General features: G+C 43.6%; 1 protein-coding gene across 7 annotated transcripts in view; it reads right to left on the minus strand.

Annotated features, from left to right (window-relative positions):
- Positions 1-3,791: 3,791 nt before the first annotated feature.
- The window catches only part of LOC105472635 (ETS transcription factor ERG), a 282,743-nt gene continuing 271,799 nt past the window's right edge, over positions 3,792-14,735 (minus strand). For all 7 annotated transcript variants that reach the window (XM_071095720.1, XM_071095718.1, XM_071095716.1 and 4 more), the window contains one exon: positions 3,792-7,698. In XM_071095720.1, coding sequence (XP_070951821.1) covers positions 7,178-7,698 — 521 coding nt within the window. In that variant the 3' untranslated portion in view covers positions 3,792-7,177. The remainder of the gene's footprint in view (positions 7,699-14,735) is intronic.

A 14,735-nucleotide genomic window follows, 5' to 3' on the forward strand; every position in this document is an offset into this window, starting at 1 on the left:
CTGTGGAATTGTCAGATGTGAATCTGGGCCTATTGTTCATTTCTCACTATGCATGTTCCCATGGGACGGACACTTACTTGTTACTCTCGCTCTCTCCCACCACTTCCGCTCTGTTTCACAGGAAGAGGCGGGTCCTACTCTGACGGAAACCGTTCAGGTCTCTGTCCAATGGGAGTCGCTTCCTGTCCTGCACCTTCCCAACCACATCAGTGAAAAGGTGGAAGTGCTGGCCTGCCCAATGCTGCAGGCTTAACCCATGTTCTTCGTACTAGGAAAGGGATATTTCCATTTTCATCCACCTGACTCCTGAGTTGGCTGCAAAGACGGAAGAACAGAACAGCCATTTATTCTCCTGCAGGCAGGACCTGCCTGAGCTGAGAGGGCCTTCCCTCTGACCCCAAGCATCAGAGCAGATGGAAGTAGAAAACCCAACCCTGAGGCCGCTGTATGGTGGGTTTCTTCACAGCCATGGGGCCTAGTCCCACTCGCCTCCCCCAGGTTATGGCCCAGCAGTTGGGACTTGGCCCAGAAGAGCACCTGCAGCACGTATTCTGTGTTCTCCATCAAAGCGGCCTGGAGTCCGCCTGCATCCCCAGCAAGCAGCACTCCCGCCCTAAAACCAAAGGGCGCAGCAGGGAAATGGGAGGGGTGCGGTTTGCTTCCTGTCTGATAACTACCAACAACCGGGCTGCTGCCCAGCATAGCTAGATAAGGAGAGGGCACTCCATTTGACATGCCCTGAAGGCTGTCCAAGCGATGGCTTAGGAAGGCCATTCCAATTTCAAATCCTGAAAGTTGTAAGATTTTCCTGGGACTTAGAGTGATTTATAACATGGTTTAACCTCTCAAAGCCTCCATTTCACATCTGTAGAATATGGATAAAACTATCTCAAAGTGTTATTGTGCAAGTTAAATGAAAAAGATAGTGTATGCACATTGTTTGGCACTAAGCTATTATTATTATCAAAAGTAGTAGCAATTAGTATTATTGTTTAAAGGAGAAAATGATATCCACTGGGAGGCTCCTTTCTGGACCCGAAAGCTTAATATCTGGAATTACTTAGAACTGGAATGCCAGCCTCCCCCTCCTGCCAGCAGCCTGCTGCCAATTCTGATGAGACAGCTTAGAAACCATTGCCCTGATGCCATAGAAAAGATTAGGACAGCTAGCCTTTTCCTTTCTCTTCACTCTTAATTTAAAAAGGTTGGGCAAGTTATACATCCACCCACCTCCAAACCTTTCAAACAAGTTTCAGTTATATTCTTGCCAAGTAATTTTTGGTTATTAACCAAAAATTAATAAGAGAACTTACTTAAAATAAAAAGTTGTTAACATCTTGATACATCCTGGCTTATCCAGTTAAGAGACTTTACAGAATGGTTCATGATTTCTACACCAAATTCTTTCTTGTACATTTTGTTTACACCCCACCCCTTCCTTAGCCTCAACCTCATGAGTGCAAATGGAAATCAGCCCTGGCTCCTGGCCTCCCATGACTACTTGGAGGTGGAAATCGTTAGTCTGGAGTGGGATTGAGGGCCCCTGAGGCAGACTGACACTCAGCTGATGCATATCTAATACTGAGCAGGCTGTGACCAACCACACTGAGGACATGTATTTATGCAAGTGTGCTGTAGGGGGCGGTCTTCCTCATACGTGAGAAAACATGGAAGCAAAGTTCATTTATCCCATCAGTTGGCTGCTTCTCACCATTCACCTGGGCCCGGCAATGCCGAGAAAATAGGATGTATTTTCATCTCCAAGCAGACTGTGCTCCAGTCAATTTAGAGACACAGAGCCACAATATAATTCAATTTGGGGTGATTCCACTGCCTCTGTAACGTCTAAAGCCCTAACGTACTGCTGACTCTTAGGACAAACTGGCACTGATCAAGAGTGAGGCTACTAAGCCATCATTGATTTCAGACTCTCACCCCTGACTTTCTATGGATGTGTTTATAGACAACACTTAATATTTCACAGAACCCAAGTTGCACAGGACCGAAGAAGACCTAAATAGCCATGTAGTCCATGTGCTGCCAAACACCTGGCAAATAGTTACACTGTTGTTAAATAAGCACACCCCATATCCAGGAACTCCTGGACAAAGACTGACCATTCCATCTGGAGCTCCTCCAACTGTTAAAAAGCTCTCTCTTGAATTTGGCCAATGGACATCCTTGCTGAGCCCACCTTTAGTCCAGATGTTACCTTTCTGGATGTTCGTTCACGCATATATAGCTGCAAACGTTTTCTGACAGCTTGATATTGCTAGGCACTGTGCTGGGTCCTGAATCAATGGGTGATAAGGGTAATCCCACTCCCAGCAGAGACACTGACAGCCCCTCCTAGACATGGTCCTGGGTTCTCTCATTCCCCTTGTCTCTCCCCACTGAACTTGCACTAACTGTCCTATGTCACTCTTTAAGTGTAGGCCCGCAATTGATATTGCAGTCTGTTTAATGTGTAAGAAATAAGTCCTCATTTGTGACCTGTTTCAGAAAATGCAGCCTAAGATTGGGCAGTCAGGTCACCTTCCTGTTTAATTTTCTGTTCATATGAGGCAAAATAGCTTAAGATTTAAAAACAACTTTTGGCATTAGCTAGCCCTGGCACAAGCATTTGTTCCACCTCTTACCTTGGAGAGCTGGGCAAATTGTTCAATCTGTCAAGACATTTTTTTTAAAGTGTACCATGGGGGCAGTTGGAAGGAGTAATGAGGCAGTGTATATACAGCACCTGACCTAGTCATGGCTCATTAAAAGCTGCTATTCTACATCTCATTGCTGTCATCTCCAAAATGCTGAAATCCTTTTCACACATGCTGCTGCTCCATCAAACCCCCAGGTGTTTTGGAGAGGACTGGATGGAGGTCCTAACACCTTCAAGATCTAACCCATCACCTTAACCTGTTCTTTGGCATCCTGGATGTGTCACATAACCTATTGTCATCTCAGCCCCATGGCATTTGGAGCTGTGATCAGGATATCTTCTGTATCCTCATCTGAGTAAAGTATGACCAAGTAAGTTCAAGGGCGGCAGCCTGGGGTTTAATCCTGCGACCTCCCTTCTAGATGAGTATCCATTTTTTAATTAGTACTCTATGGCTGTGCTTATTCAATCAGTCACAACCTTGTAATATCTCCAGACTGTTTTATGAAGTCCCGTCAGGATGAAATTCTGGCTACCTACTATTTCTGTATTATCTTCTTTAGGAAACATGCTGTGTGGCTATAGAACATGAAAAAACCATTTCTTTTTTCCATAAAGTTTCTACATGTAACATGCTTCCTGCAGAAGTTTGTAATTCACATCTTCTAGCGCAAATTATAATCAGGTAACATTATAACTTTCCCCAACAGAATAATAGTTTAACATTTTTTTGTGAGAAAATAATTATGTTTTACTCAGTAAAATGAGTTTAAAATTACAAGTTAGAAAAGTTTATCTAGTTGTTTCTGTATAGCATTAATCTGGGCTGCTTTGTTAAAAATTTATTTTATTTTTGAATCAGGGTTTCACTCTGTCACCCAGGCTAGTGGTGTGGTCACAGCTCACTGCAGCCTTGAACTCCTGGGACTGCAGTTGTGCACCACCATGCCCAGCTAATTTTTGTATTTATTAATTTTTTTGTAGAGACTGGGTACTGTTATGTTGCCCAGGCTGGTCCTGAGCTCCCGGGCTCACGCGATCCACCCGCCTCCGCCCTTCAAAGTGTTGGGATTACAGGTGTGAGTCAACAAGATTTCTTTAAATCAAGGTTAAGATAAAGAGAAGGCACAGAATTTGATGTATTTTTGAATAGTCCAAAGTAATTTTTATTCTCTAATTAGTCTCCTCATGACTTTATTTGAATGAAGTAATGAGAGGCTAATTAAACCAGCTTTAAAAAAGTATATTTTCTTCTCTTTCTCCAGGCAGTGGGTCACTTTGCAGCGCTGCAGGACACCTGTGCTTTCCCTGTGCCCCATCACCTTCCCAGCTCCCGAGCTGTAGCCATCTCGGCTGCACCTGCTGTCAGAGGGCAGCTCCTCGGGCTCCTGCTCCTGGGCTGCAGGTGCTACCTCTGTGCAGAGGGCTTAGGAGGAGCAGTGAGCCTTCTAACTGCAGCAGTCCTGACAAAGCAGTTTGTGAACCCCTCCGGGACATAAGGGCATCAAACTAGGAACAAAAATAAAGTCTCGACTGTGATTTGGCGATTTTACCACATACAAGGCCCGAAAGACAATTAAGACAAGAAAAGAAGACAAATCCCTTGCCAGCAGGAGTCTGATTGTACAGGAGTCTGATTGTACAGGAGTCTGAGTATACATCAGGGCAAGCCAAGAGACAGGGAGAAACAGAGAGAAAAGGTTCATGCAATTATGAATATGACCTGGAGGGTGTTTTGGAATTAGATTACAACAGGAACAGAGAATTAATGCCATTTTGAAACAATTTAAGAATTATGTATTTGAAGGAACTCAGTATTATCATGTTATCCAACATTATCCCAGTTGCTCATAAGACTTGCTAATAACCTGGGTTGGGGGTGGAGGGTTGAGGGATCTAACGGAAAACATCTGTTAAAATTGAATATGATAATCATGTCTTGTTTTTATGATCTTGCTCATGAGACAGTCTTGAAAGAGAGAACTGAGTGATTATCCAAGTAAATGTGTATTTCTATGCAGAATATAGGTGTGTCTTGACTTTGCATTCCAAAATAAAAATGACTGATCTTTTCCATTAGCACAGTTTGGGTCAGCCTAACTGCCAGCTTTCATGATTGTATTTATTTATTTTCCCTAAGGAGATACAGGCACTTTGTGGGCCTTCCCAGGCTGCTGCAAAATGATAGATGGTTGGGCTCTGTCTAATCCAAATGACACGGTGTGTCGGGAGCGTTGGTAATCGTATCCTGCCGACTTCAAAGCCCACTGCCAAAACATCCACAGCACAGAGGTTTGGCAACTTCACATAATCATAGCAAAAGGATTACAACGTGAAAAAACAGGCCCTGAAATAGCTATGAAAAGGGCCAATTCAGAAACCAATTCAGCTAAGATGTTTAGGCTAGCGCCTTCGCACGGTCACCTTGTATTTTCACCTTTGAGTTGCCTTCACCTGGACTAAGGTTGGCAGCATTTGTGAGGCAAAGAAAAGATGCCCAGGGAAACTGGCTCTAGATTATGGAAATAAACATTGTCTTCAAGGGATAGCCAGCGTATCAGGTTCAGGACTCGTGAATCCCAAGCCACAGTGCCCAGGTAACTGATGTAGCAAGATTAAAGCTGTCTACCTAAGTGAGATCTCCTGAAAGAGAAACCGCATGGCAAATCTAGAAGTTGTCCCTTGTTTTGGTAAAGTGAGAAATTGCAGCTATCCATGACACTTTATTTACCAGTAATAATACAGTTTGCATTATGAGCGGTAGCTTGTTCACCATTCAACAAATGTTTTTTAATCACAGCAGGAATTAAGGGTGATTTGTGACCAGGTGCTGAACTAGAATTTCTCAATGACAACCCCAGCTTCCTAGGCCTCTTTCCATTCCAGGCATAAATATGGAGGCTCCGATGTGGAACCTGGGGTCCTTCTGTTCCAAAAGGGGCTAGAAATAAGAGACATGAGGGTGAAAGAAGGACCTGCAGAGGCTGACGCCGTCTGGGTACCAAACATCCTGTTTGCTTGACTCTCCCTTGCACAAGTTCCTGGACAAAGTAAAATTATAACACAAAATCCACAACATCCAGCACGTTTTCATTAAGCAACTTTAGTCACTAAAAAAAGTGCAAATGCAGACTCCTGTATAAATCTGATTTGCCATGCTAGGCCAAGCTTATTTTATTACATACATTCTGCATTCTAAGAACTAATAACTTCATATTGTAAACATTAAGCATACAGAGTTAAAATTCAAGGCCACATTATATCATTGATTGTCTCTTTTGTCGTGTGTCTTTGGCTGGCCGAGATCAACTCGTAGTGTATAAATGCATAAGTTATATAATTATTATATAAAAAGGGGGGGAAAAACATTGACTTGTATACTTCATTCTGACAAACGCACAGCGTTCGCGACTCAAAGGAAAACTGGAGGCCGGCTACCCAAAATGCCTGCGTGATTTCTGATTGTGGCAGCCAGGAAGGCCATCTCTTACCTGACCCTGTGGAGAACAAAGCCCCCACATAATGATGAGGTCCTGAATGTTTCTCTTAAATATCAGACAATTCCAGTTAAAATTTTCATTTGACAAACAAAGAAAGAGATGCACATTTTTGTTTCTGAATTCTACTACTTCCCCTTTCTCCATTACGCTGTGTCCTTTCTCCTAACACTGGGTTTGGTATAACACTGACTGCATGAACCCTCAAGTCTCCGTAACTCATTGTACACAGTCCCCAAATGTCCTGAGTCCAGTCTTCATTGCTTGAGAAGTTTCTTTCCCAGCCCTGGTCTCCTCCTTCTCTGCCTCCTCCTCCTCCTCCTTCACCCCTCTGTCTACGGTCACACGCTCACACTATACACATTCTCAGTCCCACCTTTTAGTTCACAGTCCCGGTAATACTGTAAAGGAGTTGGAAACTTTGGGTCATCTTCACAGTTTGAGAAAGCTGACAGCTGTCCATCAAACGGAATGTATTTGATTTCAACCAAAACAGCACATGCCGTGCAGTTGCGTATCAATGTCTGTTGATGGGCCACAGTCTCTCTCATGTCTTTTCTCTTGTTTTTGATATGTTTCTATTTTTAAATACAGGTAGTTTTCCTTAAAATGGCATTATAAACGGTATGTTAGGTCAAAACTGTGTTGTTTCTATTGCTTTAGTTTCATCCCAGTTTGCATTAGCGGGATTCCAAACTCTACTCTAAAGTTTATACATTTCTTAAGACCACTTTCTTTGGCATTTTGTCCTTAAGACTTCATGCTTCTACATACACTGTCTTTTACAAGGTCAGTCCACAGATGATATGTCCATATTTGTGACATTTTTAGCATCCTCCTCATTTCTGTAGTAAGACTTCAGTAACTCCCTCCCAAGAGTCTTTGGATCTCTTCCCTGGCTTCCTTCCCCAGCCCCAGTAAAGCTTTTTTCATTCCTCTTGAGGCACTTTTGATTCATGTTCTCTGATAGAGTTTGTGGCGATGGACTGGTGAATGCACGCTGATGGGAAAGGCCTCCATCAGGTGTTTAGTAGTAAGTGCCCAGATGAGAAGGCATATGGCTGGTGGGGAGCCTAGTGTTAGGGTATATACCCCCAGTTGGTGAATTCCAGTATGGGTTTGGGGCAGCAAAAAAACTGGAAGATGTCACGGGGAGGGCTGGAGGGTGGGGTGCCACAAAGTTCATCTTCTGCGGGTGGGCGTGATAGGAGCCCATGTACGGGAGGTCTGAGGGGTACTTGTACAGAGATGACTCCGGGGGGTGGGGCTGGAGGGCCTGGGCGATCCCGTGGAAGTCGAACTTGTAGGCGTAGCGCTTCCCGTGGACCTTGGTCATGATGTTCTTGTCATAGTAGTAACGGAGGGCGCGGCTGAGCTTATCGTAGTTCATATTGGGTTTGCTCTTCCGCTCTCCCCAGCGCCGGGCCACCTCGTCGGGATCCGTCATCTTGAACTCCCCGTTGGTGCCTTCCCAGGTGATGCAGCTGGAGTTGGAGCTGTCGGACAGGAGCTCCAGGAGGAACTGCCAAAGCTGGATCTGGCCACTGCCTAATGAGATCAGGAGAGGAAGGAAAATTCCAGTGAGCACAGGTTCCAGGGGAAAGAGGCCCTTTGTGATGAGGGAAGGAGGTGCTATTGGTGTGTCGCCCACATTCCCTTCACCAGGCCTGTCCATCCATCCCTCAGCTGCAGGGGTGAGGACTGCTCTCATTCCATGGCCACCCATTTCTCCAGAGAACTGCCCTTGCCTTAACAGAGCCGCCGCCTCACCCACCCCCAGGTATCCCACAGCTGGTGGACTGAACAGGGTAACGTAGGCCGGCCCCCTTGCCTCAAGGAAAGACCAATTCCACGACACTATTCAGGCTCCAGTGCTCCTGTGGGATTGGGCTGAAACAGCGTCCAGCTGCAAGGAGGCTTGGAGAAGGCCAGAAACTTCCTTAGCGCTGCACCTGCCCTGTGCTTCTTCCCATTCTCTCTCTCCTGAGAACATGCCGTTAATCGTTCACCTGCACAAGCATCCTTACCCCAAGCTCTGCATCTAGGGAACCCGAGCCAGGATGATGGTCTAACAGATTCAAGACCTAGATGGAATGCAGGGAATTCATATGGGGCAGAGTTCAGGCTGGTTCCATCCATTTCTGACTTCCTTAAAAGAACAGCCAGATCAACCTGGTGTTTAGAGGATGAAAGAGCTGTATTTTTCCCCCCTATTTTGTGAAGCAGAAAAGTACCGTTATGTGGATGGCAATAATGACTTAATGCCATTTATATTGGCTAGGTCAAGTAAGATAATAAAAGTTAGATTTAGGAAATGAACTTCTAAAAGTTTATGGAAAAAAATTGAGAATGGAAGTAAACATCATTATTTCTAACATAACATTTTGCTGGCGCTCAGAAAGCAATTCTGTCAAAACTTTTCCTAGAACAGAATTAACCCACTCAAAATGAGGAAGTTTAGGAAAAAAAAAAAAAAGCTGGCTCTTTTTCAAACCCAATCACCAGTTCCAGTATTTGGGCAAGGGCATCGTAACGGAAACCAATGCGTTGCCTGTGCCCTGCAATGCCAATTGTGTCAAGCGGCATTTCCAGAAGAAAAAACCCAACAATGAGTGATTGCAAGTCCCCTTGGGAAGCTGAATGAGACTCTTCCTTTGTCAAAGAGATCACATTTAGCTGGGTGGACAAAGTCAGAATTTTCTTGATTTCACTGAGAGCATATAGATATGACTTTGTTTAATGAAATTCAAAGAAAAATCTAGGCACAGCTAGCTGCTATGTCACAATACTTGAAGATAATTTATGGCTCCCTAGAAGACAGCAGCATGTAAATATTGACAATAGTATCAGTACCGAGAGAGGCTAAGCTCTGGTGAGCATATTTCATAAGCGTAAGAATGGATGGGAGGTGGGTCCTTCCTCCTGAACTCCAGTTATAGCACTGCCTTAGACTTATTACCAAAAGATTATCTTTTATTATATCGTAAGTAATATCATTCAATGTGATAAAATGATTAAAGTAACTTTAACTGACATCTACTCAGGGAATTAACATAATGTAAAAATCAATTTTAAGATCATTTTCTTCTAAATCCTTGCTGGCCTCCTATATATATCGCCCAACTCATAAACCCTTCTTTGCATGTTGGCTACATGGAAATGGATATATTTGTGAATTTATCCATACAATAGCACTGTGAGAAAGGTCAGCTTTTTCTGAATCTGTTCTGGAAAGTGCTCATTTTCAGTCTAGCAGCACATTTGAAATGTATTAACAGCTTGTAGCTCATTGCAGTGGAAGCCTTTGCTTTTTCAGAACCACATATACACACTGTTCCCAATCAAGTTTCGTTGCCTGCAACATTTCATTAATATGCGTGTAGAAAACACAAAGAATGGTATGAGAAAACCATATGGTCTTAGTATATATATTGTAACCAAAAAATTACAACTTGAAAAAAATTCCATAGATGACCTGGGAATAGGAAAAGGCATGGATTTTTGATTTAACAGTCTTCACAGATGCTTCAATATAAACACATACGGTTGTTTGAAAATAAATATTCAGCGTCAACTTTCTCCCATAGAGAAAGCAACTCCACAGACCTGCCGAAATCACACTTGGAATCGACTCAAACCTTGGCACTGCCTCTTAGCAATTTTTCCCTCACCCACTTCTTTTATAAATGTGTGTAGGACAGAACCAGTGGACAAAAGTGATCTCACGTCTCTCCTATTTCTGAAGAGTTAGAAAGCAGGGGACCTAAATTCGTGGCAGCAAACTCAATGCCCAAAGGATAGATGAGCTGATTTCTCACTTGACTATTTTACCCATTAGCCATAAAGACACAGGGCTCAGGACTGTAAGCATTTCCAGGGAGGGTCTATAGAAAGAGGAGATCTGTAAGCAAAATTCATCAGCTTTCAAACCTTGAAAGAAACCTGGAAATGCAAAATCAATGAATGTTTAAGTAAATGGTAGAAAACGTAACATTATGTCAAACTCATTAACTGTTAAATTTAATATTTGTAACGAAATTCACTGCATTTTGCAGTGTGTAGAACAAATGTTCTCACCGCAAGAATTCTCAAAAATGAACAATGGTTGTTAAAAAATTGTCAATGGTAAAGGAGTTATTCTCAGTCATAAATTTTTTTTTTTTGAGACGGAGTCTCGCTCTGTCGCCCAGGCTGGAGTGCAGTGGCGCGATCTCGGCTCACTGCAAGCTCCGCCTCTCGGGTTCACGCCATTCTCCTGCCTCAGCCTCCCGAGTAGCTGGGACTACAGGCGCCCACAACCACACCCGGCTAATTTTTTGTATTTTTAGTAGAGACGGGGTTTCACCGTGGTCTCGATCTCCTGACCTTGTGATCCGCCCGCCTCGGCCTCCCAAAGTGCTGGGATTACAGGCGTGAGCCACCGCGCCCGGCCTCAGTCATAAAATTCTAAGAGCAATTTTTAAATTCTTATTTTACTTCCAAAACAATAACATTTAATGTGTGATGAGGTGCATTTTAGAATATAGAGACTTCAAAACAAGAATGCTTAGGGTTAAGGAAAGCCTAAAAGTGGCTCGGGTCACTCATGGGCCAAACCAGGGTTTACAAAGAGAAGCTCTTGAAAGACAAGAGCTTTCACTGAGTAGCATCACCCAAGAAAAGTAAACCCTTCAGATCTATTTTTGTTTTACTCTATCTTAATAACATCCTTGCAATGTCAGTAAGGAGCAACTAGTTTTTTCTTAGGGTAATTACCAAAATGAAACAGATTTGGGGGTAAAAAACAGTGGCAAGCAGCATTGCCCACCTACGGAGAACCCTGTGGATGAAAGGGAGTGGCTGTGGCTTTTAAGAAGACAGAAGGCACTCCTTTAATTTTACAGAGGAAAGAAATCTCCTAATACTGTTAAAAGAAAGGGAGAGAAACAGGGTAGCAAAGGCGTACAGACTGAGCAAAAATGGACCAAAAAAAAAAAAAAAAAGAAAACCGAAACGGTTTACAAACCACAGAGCAAAGCAGAGAGCTGCAGAGTGACTCAGCAGCTGTGCGTCTGGTGGAAACAGCAGCCTGCTGCAAAGCCCCGCAGCTGTCAGCTGATGAACATGGGCAGTAAATACAGTCGTGAGGGGCCCCGCCAGTTCCACGGTGGCAGTGGTTTGAGGCCACTTTCTCTAGAAGCCAGGGGTGGTGCAGAAGATCCCGCGTGCATGGCCTGGACCCTCTGCAAGGCAGCAGGTGTGTCCTGAATGGAAGTCTCTGCCCCGAGGCTCAGTGAGGCTCAGGCATCACTTACTGGAGGGGCAGAAAAGCATGGTGGTAGGGAGCACCAACTTTGGAGTTGCCACTGCCTCAGTTGAATCCTGCCTCTGCCCTTTGTGGGGCCTTTGGCAACTCTCCCAGCTCTCTCTGCCTCAGTATCCTCATCTGTAAAGTGGGCATGATGGTAACAGTACTATCTTGCGAGATCATGGTAAGGATGAACTCAGTACATGAATGGTCTTGTCATCACTTCTTTGGGCTGAAAATCAGAGTTTAAGGAAAGATAACACTCCTCTCCTATAGCCAGGAAATGCCCAAAGAAAAGAGAAATACTGTTCAATTGGCCTTTTGAACCATGAAGAAACTTGAAAAGGTGCTATTCTTGGGCTGACTGATATCCTCTGAAGGCTTACTGTGTGCCATGCACCATTCTAAACGCTTTACATGTGTTGATTTATTTAATCCCCACAGGAGTCATGTGATTAGCCCACTGGAGAAGTGAGGAAATTGGAGGTTAGAGAGGTAGACTGACGTATTTTTCTCAGCGCCGGCAAGGGTTGAAATCCAGACCCTAGGCTGCCATGCTTAATCACTGCGCAAACTTGCTTTCAGGCCTGGTTTATGCACACCTCTGCAGCCTCCCCAGGTCCTTTCCATGTTGTCGCCTCCCTGGGGGGCTCCCACTGGAAGACTGCACACTCCCACCTCCTAACAAATGCCAAAACATCCCTAACCTGGTCTGTCGTTCTGCAAGAGGCAGGATGCATTTTCATGTGCACCACTGAAGAGGGAGCCTCTGAACATAACCCAACAAAGCTCTTTCATTAGAGGAACCATGTTAGATTCTCAGCTGCTCTGATGGCACGTAAAGGAGCTGTGTTGCTTATAACCGATCCATGATACCAGAATGCAGGGACACACTGTTCTCAGCAGGAGAAGTGATGTCCAAAGTGCACATCAAATGAATATTTGGGATAGAGATGTTGGGATGATGACATCATCTTGTGCATTCATACTATATGATGCAATCTTTCCACTTAAAATGAGGAAAAGGAATTTGTATTGTATGAAAAGCAAAGACAGCAATTTGTAAGTGATGAAGGATTTATTTATCAGAGAATAGAAAAATAGAATCAAACAGGAAGAAGCATTCTAATTAATACAAAGATAAACGACATTCTGGTTTCAGGGGAACAATTCACACGAGCACAACAGACACAAACCTAAGGATAGATGGAGAGAAAGTCGAATTCATCATAAACTAAATGAAATAAACCTTTATCTTAAAGTCACTTGGCTGCAAATCAAAGGTAGGATGTTGCTATTTTCTCCAGGCCCATTAAAAAGAGTCTTAATGGTATGAAGCGCAGTCCTGTTTCCCCAGGCCTGTGATGAGTTTCCAGTCTCCTTGCTTGAGCTCAGGTCCCTCTATCTACAAAGGGCATCCCCAGGCTGCTGGGCCCAGGGCAGGTGCGGTGTTCCCTTGTGAGAATTGGCACTCTGCTTAGGAGCAAGTGACTCTGGCCCTGTTCTACAAACAAGCCAAGCAGTACCTTTGGGCTGTGACAATGTGGTCATGAACATATATATTTCATTTGGCCAATGTGTTAGTGCAAAGGCCAGTTTAGTCTTCTTTGGTGCAGCTTGACTCTTTCCTCCTCTTCCTTCCCGACCTCAGATTCATCGCCTGCACCTAAGCAGTTATTACCCTGAAAGGAAATCCTTGCTTTCTATTCTCACAGTCTGCATTTTGTAAGACCTCCTCTTCCCTTCATACTTAGTCAGCGGCAGAGTAGGGCAAGAAAACAAAAGCAGACTTTGTAGACAGAGTTAGGTTACAAATCTGACCTCCCTTATCATTGGCTGTGTGACACAGGAAAAGTTACTTAACTTCTCTGGACTTCTAATTCCTCTCCTGTAGGATGGAGATAGTAACCTCCCAGGGCTGCCATGAGGCACAGAAGGGACCACAGACATTCTATCGGGGGCATTCTGTGGGGTGGGAGCTATTTGATTGTTATTTCACATGATTGTATTAACATTCCCAGAGTGTTTCAGCTTCCGTCATTTTCTTTTTTCTAATCTATCCTAACATTGCTGCCAGATCAGTCTTCCTGAAGCATGACTGATAATAATCATCTCAAAACATAGTGATTATTTGTATTTGAATGGTTATATGGCAGAGTTGCAAATGAAAAGCTGAGTAGAAGGCTGAGAAGAGACCACAGCCTCAGGAGCCTGGGCTACTAGATGAAAGCCAGCATGAGCAAAAAGGGCCGGTGGCTCTGTGTTTGGGACAATGTTGTAACTCCCTGTGTCCATCTCTCCAGCGACCGAAAGCTCCCTGAGCTAAAGGACTATATCTCGTTATCCTTGCCTTTCATGTATGCAACAAATAATTATTGAGCACCTAGTCTAGGCCCCAGGCTAACTAGTTTTCTTTAGATTTTCAGCTGTAAAAAAATTTCATTGAATTCATTAACATTAACCAAAATTTAACATCAAAAATACAGATGCTCAAAAATGATAACGTTTCATGTTTTCAATGTGTAGATTCTCTTGCAGGGATGTATACTGATTAAATCTGAATTATTCCATTTCCAACCTTATTTTGGCCTCAACATTTAGGAAATATAATTCCATCTTTGCTTGCAATATACCTGTAACATCTTGGCATTTGAATTTGCAGTTGGGAATATGCAGCATAGGCTACGAATTTCTGAAGTTGGTGCCAGCACAGCTGGTTCTGATCTGAATACAAACAAATAAAACTATGTAGTTGGCACTGAAACACTAGGACAGGTGACAAACCTTGGCAATGCACTGGTTACAAATGGGCTAATTAAGAATCTGCTCTTTCTTGTAGCATTGAAGTTCAGAAACAGACCATCGAAGATGAGCCTGAATTTGAAGTCTTGTGGTTGTATTAAGGCTCTCTTTTAAAAAATACTAGTTATTTTATCTGCTTGTATAATGGGTTGAATTGTGTTCCCTCAATTCCCTATGTTGAAATCTTAACCCGCAGTATCTGAGAATGTAACCTTTTTATGGAGATAAGATCCTAAATAAGGTAATCAAGTTACAGTAAGGTTACAGGGTGGGTATTCCAATCTGACCGACATCCTTATGCAAAAGAGACATTTGGACACAGCGACTGACACACACAGAGAGATGATGATGAGAAGAGACACGAGGAGATGATGGCTATCTGTAAGACAGGGAGAGTCCCCAGGACAGATCCCTCCCTCACAGCCCTCAGAAGGAATGAAACCTACTATTGGGACACTCTGATTTCAGACTTCAAGCCTCCAGAACTGTGAGACAA

This window comes from Macaca nemestrina, chromosome 4 (assembly GCF_043159975.1).
Source record: "Macaca nemestrina isolate mMacNem1 chromosome 4, mMacNem.hap1, whole genome shotgun sequence".
Classification (NCBI taxonomy): Eukaryota; Metazoa; Chordata; class Mammalia; order Primates; family Cercopithecidae; genus Macaca; species Macaca nemestrina.